Below are 10,410 nucleotides of genomic sequence, written 5' to 3'. Positions count from 1 at the left end.
GAACCCCTAGGGAACAAACTCAATTCGCTCTTTTGCAGAAAACTTTGTCTACAATCGTTCAAAGATGTCTCCTCTCAATCCAAGACATGTATTTATAGTTAGGGCTCTTTCAATGGCAAGAAATCTTCCCTTAATTGAATTTGCATACTGGGCACGCTCGTGCCCGATGCAGGTACTTTGAAACTAGTTCGAGACTGGCACAGGGTGGCATGTATGCATATACGTAAGGCACACTTACACCATTTAATGAGTGCGGGGGGCGTTGTGCCATGGTCAAGATATAGCACATGAGCGCTGAGCATATGGCGTGAGGGCGCTTGGTACGGTGTGGATGTGCCCTAGTCACAACGCATGTATTCCACCCGCTTTGTCTCACAAGCCAGGTAGATTTGGGCTTGGAAAAAGTGCACTCTGTTGGAAGAGCGCCCGACTAGTTTTTCATTATTTTATTCCCAATTATCTTTTTTTTCTCCTCGAAGCACCTTAAATCCTATAACCTGCATAAAATGATAAAAATATAATTTTTTAAATATCAGATAATCATAAAATATAAAATAAGCATAGATTAACATGCAAAAAAAAGCCATAATTTATTCTGATTAAAATAAAATTACACTAAATCAACATATTTTCACAAATACCCTCTGCAGCCCGCAAACCTTCGCTGCCTCGCTCCCCTCTCCTTTCGCTCGAAACCATCTTCTACTGTCCCCTTCTTCGTCCTACCCTGCTCGAAACCCTAGCGGTACAGTCGCGACTCGAGCTACCTGTGAAGGCAACGACGGGATTGCGGCGTACAAAAGAACTCCTATACTCCCGTATATCTTTTTTTCCCACTCCACTCGTACCGGACTAATCTTCATCTTTCTCATCCTTTCTCCCACCCCGCTTCCCGCGCTTCAGATCTTCTGAATCCCATAAATCCACCTCCCAACAGGATTTATTAAATCCGGGATTTAAGGCAAAACGGTGGAGAAACGGGATTTGAAGTTGTCATTTTTGATGCTTGGCAGGATTTAGGTTAAATCCTGATCAAATCCTGCTACCAAAGAGCCTCATAAGTCTTTGCTGATCAGCCCCTTTCTCCCTTGCTCTCGGTGTTCATCGGAGAAGATGGGGAAGAAACAGCACAGCAAGGATCGAATGTTCATCACGAAGACAGAATGGGCAACGGAGTGGGGCGGCGCTAAATCCAAAGACAATGGCATACCTTTCAAGCGCCTTCCATTCTACTGCTGCTCGTGCGTAATTCTCTTTCAATTTTGACAATCTCATGGTTTTTTTTTTCCTTTGTATTTCTTCATTTCCAAATTTTACATTTTTTGGCTGTAGGTTAACATTCACTCCTTTCGTGGATCCCGTCTGCACGGATGATGGAAGTGTGTTCGATGTAATGTAAGCGACTTCTCGCTTACCTCCCTTGCCCTAATTTGTATTGTTTAATGAAGATGATATGGTTTTTCTTTTGATCTGACTTATAAGGTATTGAGATATTCGGCGCAGGAATATAATCCCGTATATTAGGAAGTTTGGGAAGCATCCTGTCAATGGAGGGCCTCTGAAGCAGGATGATTTAATTCCCCTGACATTCCACAAGAATTCAGATGGTATCTCAGAACCAGATTTTATTCTTTTTTCAGATTCTATTTCCTTTATCTCTGAAAAAATATGACTGAGCGTTAACTCCAGTGGTCATAGAATTATATGAACAGATGATAAATTACATAGATTGCTGTTGAATCACTGTAATGTCTATTTCTAGTTTTACAATTTATGGTAGAAACATTAGGTCTGCTGGATATTTAAAAGGGTCATTTACATTCATACCAACAAATCTTATATATTTATTTATGTAACACCCAAAGTTTTGATATTTACCCTTATAATATGTTTGTGTCATAAACTTATGCATGAAAAAGGTGGATTTCACTTTTAAAAAGGTAGTGATGGTGGTACTTTTTGATGTGATGTTAAAGATTTGAGTTGTATGCATGTAAATATGAATGGGGTTTAGATATGTAAAAACATAAAATTTAAATGGGAAATAAGAAATTTTGTTTGAGTTTAACTTAGAAAAGTATAATCAGACAAACCATGAAAGTCCATTTTCTTTTGTACCATTCTATGAAGGATATCTTCTACAACGGATTTGCATTCATTTCTAAGGAAAACTATTAAAAACATTCATTTGTGTGTTTGATTTTTTTTCTTTTATTGCAGGGGAGTTTCATTGTCCTGTTCTCAACAAAGTCTTCACAGAATTTACACACATCACTGCTGTAAAAACTACTGGAAATGTGTTCTCTCATGAGGTATGATTCCCTGAGAAAAAGAAATATTTGCAGGGGTCTGAGATATATGCTTTTCGGTTAATAAATCTTGATATTTTATCATGCAACAGGCAATCAAAGAACTAAATATCAAAAACAAAAACTGGAAGGAGTTACTAACAGATGAACCATTTACGAAAGATGATTTGATAACAATTCAGGTGATTAGTCAAACGATTTGTATGATATTTCAAGGAGTAAATTGCCAAAAATAGTTTCTTGACTATTTATATGAGGCCATTTTAATCTCGGATATATAAAAGTGTCAGATTAGTCTGCAGACTCTTTTATTATGGGCTGGAATAATCCACAGAGAAGAATATTTTAGCGCCCATTAAAAGAACCTGGGGACTAACTTAGCATTTTTTATAGACTCTGGGACTTAAACGGCACCATATAAAGAGTCAATGGACCATTCCGAAACTTTTGTCTATTTTCAAGCTACCATTTACTCTCTATTGGCTCATTGTTCTGCTGATTTATCAACAGAATCCGCATGCACTTGATAGCAAGGTGGTCGTTGAATTTGATCATTTCAAAAAAAATCTGAAGCTTGAAGATGATGGTGAGAATTCCCTTTTTAATGGAGGAAATATTAGATTCATCCTCTCTGATATATATTGCATGAAGAAGATAACTTATTGTTAACATTTTTCAGATTTGAATAGGATGAAAGATGATCCTACCTATAACATAAATGTTTCTGGTGATATCAAGCAAATGCTGCTAGATCTTGGAACGGAAAAGGCAAAGCAAGTTGCTTTACTTGGTGGTGGTGGAAGCAAAGCACAAAATGAAAGAGCATCCGCTCTTGCTGCCATTTTGGCTGCAAGATCACGCATCAAAGAAGATAAAAATTCAAATTCTAAAGGAGATGATAAACCGACTCAATCTTTTAGTATCGTGGATGCAGCATCTGCTTCTGTTTATGGGAGAAGCGCAGAAGCAGCAAAAGTAGCTTCTAGTGACAAAACAGCAGCTCGTATTGCGATGCACAGGGCAGGAGAAAGGGCACCTGTAAACGCGAAGCTAGTATGTGAAGTTTCTTTATTTCTATCCGAGTGGTGTTAGCTTAATTTTTTATCTAGAAAAGTGTCAAAATAGTCCTTTGAATCTTTACAGGGGGTCATTTTAGTCCCAGAGTATATACAAGTATCAATTTAGTTCCCATATTATTTTAATATTGGTTGAAATATTACCCACTGAGGATTATTTCTGCCACAAATTAAAGAGTTTGGGGATTAATTTGACACTTTTATGGGCTCCTGGACTACAATGGCTCATTTAAACATTTAGAGGCCTATTTTGACACTTTACTCATTTTTTATCACTTGGCATTTTTTCCGAATTTTATGTTTATTACTTCGATTCTCATACTGTAATATTTTAAATATATGAAGGTGAAAAGCCGTTTCACCACCGGCGCTGCTTCAAGATCATTTACATCAACTTCTTATGATCCAGTTACAAAAAATGAATTTGAATATATCAAAGTTGAAAAAAATCCAAAGAAAAAAGGATATGTTCAGCTGCATACGACACATGGCGATTTGAATGTGGAGCTTCACTGTGATATAACTCCGCGGGCATGTGAAAATTTCATCACTCTCTGTGAACAGGGATATTATAATGGGATTTCTTTTCATCGAAATATAAGGTATGTTGAAAGTCTAACACTATGGCTTGATTTACTTTATTTTGGGCCATTTACATGCATACCACTAAATTCCCATGTATTTACATTTCTAACAATTAAACTTTATTTTTTACATTTATACCATCCAAATCTTTAGTATCGCATCAAAAGTACCACTATTTTAACTTTTAAAATGTGAAACACACCTTTTTATGCATAGGCAAGCTGGCATGTTTGTAAAATTGAAGTTTAGTTGTTAGATATGTAAATAGATAGGATATCAAATGGTATGTATGTAAAACTTCTCCCACCCTTTTTTTTTTTTGTTTCACATAGAATTCTGATTCCAATTGCTTTAGAAACTTTATGATTCAAGGCGGGGACCCGACGAGTACTGGAACGGGTGGGCAGTCCATTTGGGGTAAGCCTTTCAAGGATGAGTTAAATTCAAAAGTATTGCACTCAGGAAGGGGTGTTGTTAGTATGGCTAACAGTGGACCTCATTCAAATGGCTCCCAGTTCTTCGTTCTATACAAGTCTGCAAACCATTTAAATTTCAAGCACACGGTGTTCGGTATGGTTGTAGGTGGCTTGACCACCCTCGCTGCTATGGAAAAGGTTCCTGTTGATGACGATGATCGACCTTTGGTGAGTGCAACTTTGCAATTATTTTCTTCATACTTGCCAGTTTTTATTTTGCAAATATAATCTTTCATACCGCGCCACCGTGTATGAACCACATAGTTTTACGATGTCATTTTTCATTCTGGTTATCATGGCTAAGGAACACTTGTAATCCATCTACTATGCTAGATGGGCAACCTCTTCTATAATTGAGGGTGTCGTTGCATAGTTTTGAAGTAGTTCGACTACAATAGGCTTTTTTTCCTTTCAGGGAAGTTTACATACGTAACACCAAATTCTTATGCATTTACATATTTAACACCTTTGATATTTACATCTTTTACATTTTGGTATTAAAAATCTATGCATGAAAATGTATATTTCACTTTTAAAAGGTTAGTGATAGTGGTGCTTTTGATGTGATGTCAAATATTTGAGTGTTCTATATGTAAATATGAAACTTTAGGTGTTAGATATGTAAATATATAAGAATTGTATGGTGTATATGTAAATGCCGCTTTCTTTTAATTCCACATTTAGTGTTCATATGTTAGAAGCAACAAGCTGTCCAATCATTAGAGGATTAGTATGAAAAGTTTAAACTGAGTTCATGGTGCCCGCCAATGTGATCCAATATACATGGATTCCTATTGCAAGTGTATTTGTTTCCTTATTTCTTCATTCTAGCTCCATATTTTACATTCTTGATTTTTTTTTCTAAATATGATTTTTTTAGCACTATCATTACGTGTCTCAAGCCCCGGATGTGAAAAAGTGGAGGGCTGCATTAGGTAGTTGACAACCAATGTAAAATTTGTTGAAAAATCATGACATGAATCATTTTATTTTGTAAATGCTAGGGCATCCCCTGGAAGCAACACGCTTTATGACCTGAATACGGTGAAAAGTGTGTGAGAGTCGTTACATCGACGCTCGGGTGTAGTGTCAAATAAAAAATGATTCTCGCATTACAGATGGATGTGGGTAAATAAGTTAGTCTATAAAACTAATATTAGAATGAGATCTTGGAATATAGGTACTTTCATAGATAAATTAATAGAATTAGTTGATATTATGATTATGATTCATAGAGATATTATGATTCATAGATAGATAAATATCTTATGTATTCAAGAAACTAAATGGGTTGGAGAAAAAACTAATGAGATTAATAACTTTGATATTCATGTAAGAGTCACACTAGAAATGGTGTAGGTGTAATTATAGATAAGAGTTTAAAATATAATATTGTAAAAATTAATATAACTGGAGATATAATTATAGCCATAAGATTGTTGTTGATGCTAAGATTTTTTTAATATTATAATTGTTTGTGTTCCTCAAGTAGGTTTAGATATAGGTTCTAAAGAAAAATTTTAGAATAATCTTAAAAGAATTAATACAAATTTTACCTGTTGAAGAAAGAATTTTTATTAAAGGAAATTTAAATGGACATGTAGATAAAGTAGTAGAAAATTTTAGAAATATTCATAGTGACTACGACTTTGAAGTGATTAATGAAAAGGTAGAGACATATTAGATTTTGCTTTAGCGTATGATTTTTGTATTGCTAATATTTTATTCAAGAGAAGAAATGAGCATATTATTACTTATACGAATGGATTTAATAAAATACAAATTGATATTTTTTTATGAGAATAAGAGATTGTCGAGAAAGTAAAGATTATAAGGTCATTCCAAAGTAAGAATTTAAGTACTCAACTTCGATTATTAGTTCTAGATTTTAAGTTGAAGAGTTTTAAAATAAAGAATAATAAGAATCATTGTCATAGAATTAAATGAGGGCACTTAAAAGACGCAAATAAAACTATTCTTTTGAATAAATTTTAGGATTTCAAGATTTGAGATGTTCATGAAGATGCAAATTCTATGTGGGACAAAGTAACAAATACTATTAAACAATTGACAAAAGATGTAGTTGGAAAATCAAATTGAAAAATTTTTATAAATAAAAATAGCTGGTGGTGGAATAATAATGTGCAAGAAAAGATGAAATTTAAGAATTTATGTTATAAAAATTAGTTTAAATGTATAGAGAAATGAGAAAAATATAGAATGACTCGTAGGGAGTCTAAAAGAACTATCTGTGACATTAAAAATTCTGCTTTTAGTGATCTTTATAATAGATTAAATACTAAATATAGTGAAAAATCGATGTATAACATAATCAAACAGAGAGAAAAGAAAAGTAAAGATTTAACTCAAGTATAAATTTATTAAAGATTAAAATCAAAAAGTGTTTTTCTTAAAAAAAGATATTCAACATAGGTGGATGAGTTATTTTGATAAACTTTTCAATGATGTTTCTGAAAATACGATCGGCCTTAGTAATCTTAATATCGTTAATAATAATCAATTTTTTAATTTACCGTCACATTAGTGAAAAAGAAGTTGAAGAGTCTTTAAAGAAAACCAAGGGTGGAAAGTTTGTAGGACCTAATGATATCCCAATTGAAGTGTGAAAATATTTAGAATATTTGGGAGTTTCTTAGCTTACTAAACTCTTTAATATTTTTTTTAAAACTAAAAAGATGTCTGGGTGGATGAATAGTATTTTGGTCATTTTTAAGAATAAAGGGGATGCATAAGAATTTGTGCAAATTTTAGAAGAATTATGTTGATATGTGTCATACTTCTAAATTATGGGAGAGAGTAATTGAACATTGGTTAAGACTTGTTACAAAGATTTCTCATAATCAGTTTGGATTTATGTTGGGTAGGTCTCTTATGAAAGCTATACATTTATTGAGAGGTTAGATTGCGAAGACACAGAGAATAAGGAGGATCTTCATACGATTTTTATTGATTTAGAAAAAACTTACGATAAGGCTCCAAGATATGCCCTTTGGAGAGTTCTGGAGAAGAAAGGTGTTGATATGACTTATATTAAAGTCATTAAAGATATGTGCTAGAGTTGTTATTTGTGTTTGAACAGAAGGAGAATTGGTCGATTATTTTTCTATTTCGGTCGGATTACATCAAGGATCGGCTTTAAACCCGTATATTTTTGCTTTAGTTATAGATTTTTGTATTGGACATTAACTGGTGGATGTACCTTGGTGCATGTTTTTCGCTGATGATATACTTCTTGTGGATAAGACTAGAGAAAGAGCTAAGGAAAAACTTGAATATGGAGGTCTACTTTGTAATCTAAAGGTTTTGGTTTGAGTAGAGCTAAAACTAAATACATGGAATGTAATTTTAGTAGTAGTAGTTCTAGTGACAGAGTTGTAACTATAGGTGTTCAAATTATTAAAAGGTGTGAATGCTTTAGATATCCTGGGTCTATTGTTCAAAGTGATGGTGATATAGATGGGGATGTTCTTAGTATAATTCAAGTTGGTTGGTTGAAGTGGAGAACTACTTCGGGCCTTTTGTGTGATAGAAAAGTACCGCTTAGGTTGAAAGGAAAATTTTATAAGATGGTGGTGAGACCTTAAATGATCTTTGACGCAAAATGTTGGCCTTTAAAATAGAAGCATAAAACTAAGTTAAGTGTTGCGGAGTTGAGAATGCTTAGGTGGATGAGTGGCTTTAGACTTAAGAGAAAAAATGCGAAATGAATATATCCGTGATAGGGTTAGTGTAGCTCCAATGGCGGACAAAATTAGAGAGAGTCGTCTTATATGGTTTGGTCAGATTAAACTCCGACCACCTGATGATCCAGTTAGGAGAGTAGATGTTTTTGATTTGACTTACGTTAAGAAAGCCAGAGGTAGACCTAGAAAAAATTGGGCATTGTTTATAAAAAAAAAATGATCTTAATTTATTAGAATTAAATGAAAACAGCACACTTAGTAAGATGCAATGGAGGAAAATGATTCATGTAGCCGACTCACTTAGTGGGATAAAGGCTTGTTGTTGTTTTTGTTTCTAAATATGCTTTTCTAGTCGACCTATTTGGTTTAACTAGTTCAGAAAACATTGTCTACTTTTATATAATTGCATTTTGTTCTCATAGAAACTTTAAAATTTTTTGAGCTATTTGACATGGTTGCTTCGATTTTTCTGCAGATAGTTGACTTGTTGTGGCGTTGTTTTTTAAAATATTCATTAAATAAATTGAAAAATAAAAGAGAGGCTGTGTTTTGGTTAGAGATTTGCGGTTACTTTAGCTACAGGGTAGTGTAGTAGGGTACTGCGGTGATTTTTGTAGCTCCACTTTTTTTGTAATTTCTTGCGGTATTTCCTCCGTTGCTGTCGGACATTCTTCTAAGCTAAGTTGGGGATTTTAAATTAAATTTGAATTATTTATTTTTGATGCAATTAATCTAAACTTCAATTGGTATTGATCCTGCATTAATGTTACCTATTAGCCTGGTTTATGTGGAGTTTAAAAATAGGTGTTTTGAGTCGGTAATTGATTGATTTTGGGATTAAATCCTAAAATGACAAATTTATTCCTAGAGTTTTACACTCCAATTTAGTCCCCCAACTATTTAAAATGTATTCTAATGGGTCCCTTGTCTAGAAATCATGGCACAAATGATATCAATTTAATCCCCCTACTATACAAATCTGATCTTTGTTTCGCCCCTGAGGAATCAATTGGGATCAATTTTCAGCAATCTGGGGGACTAGATTGGAGCGCTGCAAAACAATATGATTAAATTCATGACATCCGAGTAGTTTGGGGACCATTTTGAGATTTAACCCCTTTATTTTTTACCCTTCACATATTTTTTTTTTCAGTTTCAACCTTGTAAGTGCTAGTTAAATGTATAGTTCATTCGAGTGTAGTGCAAGTGTAATTACATAATTTTGGGAGATGTTTCCTCAACCGACATGAGTTTCATTTTTTCTTAGTTTAGTAATTTTGTTCCTTACAGAAAATAATTATTCAAAAAATTGAAAACTGTATTGGTTGACAAGATCTTGCATTTCCTTTCATACTCGTTTCTCCTGCGCCTATAATTTTATCAAGCTCCTTCTGGTTATGCAGGAAGAGATAAAGATCATAAATGTAAAAATTTTTGTAAATCCCTACACTGAGCCGGATGAGGATGAAGAGAAAGGAGAAAAGGAGGCTGCTCCAGCCATCGAAGATGATGACGACAAGGTTATATTCGAAATTTATTTGGCATTCAATTCTTATGTGGTGATGGATGCAAGTTCTAACATTCTAGTCTTTCTAATCCTTATTTTCAGCATAAAGTGGGTTCATGGTTCAGCAATCCAGCTACAGCTGCAACTGGGAATGAAACTTCAACTGGTGGTGTGGGAAAGTATCTTAAATCGAGGAACACCAGATCCGACGCCGCAGAAGGCAACAACAATACAGGTCTTGATTCCTCCATGAAGAAGAGAAAGGTAGCAGCATCAACTGTAGAATATAATAATTTTTCAAGCTGGTGAATACTTTGCCATCTATGTTTATCAGAGGGGCCTGGTAAGAAAAATCTTCTTATGGATTTCAATCCTGTTAGTATATGTTATCTGAACAATCTTTAGAAGAGTTGGTCTATGAGCTTTATTGGTGGGTGGGTGGGGGTTACAACAGGAATGGCTGAGTGATTTAAGTTTTCATTGATTAATTTTGTTTTGTATGTCATGGGGTGGAACCGGCATTATTATTTAGGGTGGGTAATATTATCAAATTCTCTAAATTACATAAGAAAAAGGTATTAAATTTTACTATTTGTATAGAGAAATTATAAAATGTGAGCAATTGCCCATCCTAGACATGACATGATTCTGCTCCTGCTTCTGTATATATTTAAACGTTAGATTGTTTCGAGTCATCATGATCAAATTTTGGCGAGGATATCACGTTGCGATTTTTATTTTTATTTTTATTTT

The 10,410-nt window shown here is 34.0% G+C and overlaps 1 protein-coding gene across 1 annotated transcript; it reads left to right on the top strand.

Annotated features, from left to right (window-relative positions):
* The first annotated feature begins 652 nt into the window (after positions 1 to 652).
* Positions 653 to 10,373, top strand: LOC110020875 (peptidyl-prolyl cis-trans isomerase CYP65). Its single transcript, XM_020719147.1, has 11 exons — positions 653 to 1,241; positions 1,333 to 1,395; positions 1,504 to 1,607; positions 2,221 to 2,312; positions 2,402 to 2,491; positions 2,820 to 2,895; positions 2,989 to 3,362; positions 3,731 to 3,987; positions 4,326 to 4,614; positions 9,554 to 9,670; positions 9,760 to 10,373. The coding sequence occupies exons 1-11, from the start codon at positions 1,114 to 1,116 to the stop codon at positions 9,964 to 9,966; spliced, it is 1,797 nt and encodes a 598-aa protein (XP_020574806.1). The 5' UTR covers positions 653 to 1,113; the 3' UTR covers positions 9,967 to 10,373.
* The last annotated feature ends 37 nt before the right edge of the window (positions 10,374 to 10,410 follow it).

Source organism: Phalaenopsis equestris, unplaced genomic scaffold (genome assembly GCF_001263595.1).
Source record: "Phalaenopsis equestris unplaced genomic scaffold, ASM126359v1 Scaffold000107, whole genome shotgun sequence".
Taxonomy (NCBI): Eukaryota; Viridiplantae; Streptophyta; class Magnoliopsida; order Asparagales; family Orchidaceae; genus Phalaenopsis; species Phalaenopsis equestris.
The sequence above is the reverse complement of the archived record's forward strand: the minus strand, read 5'-3'. Positions and strand labels throughout refer to the sequence as shown.

What these genes read in the sequence shown, in the direction of transcription:
- LOC110020875 (XM_020719147.1), top strand. Translation starts at nt 1,114, where the DNA reads ATGGGGAAGAAACAGCACAGCAAGGATCGAATGTTCATCACGAAGACA. An exon ending in GGAAGTGTGTTCGATGTAAT is followed by an intron (nt 1,396 to 1,503) that starts GTAAGCGACTTC and finishes TATTCGGCGCAG; the next exon opens with GAATATAATCCCGTATATTA. An exon ending in CACCTGTAAACGCGAAGCTA is followed by an intron (nt 3,363 to 3,730) that starts GTATGTGAAGTT and finishes AAATATATGAAG; the next exon opens with GTGAAAAGCCGTTTCACCAC.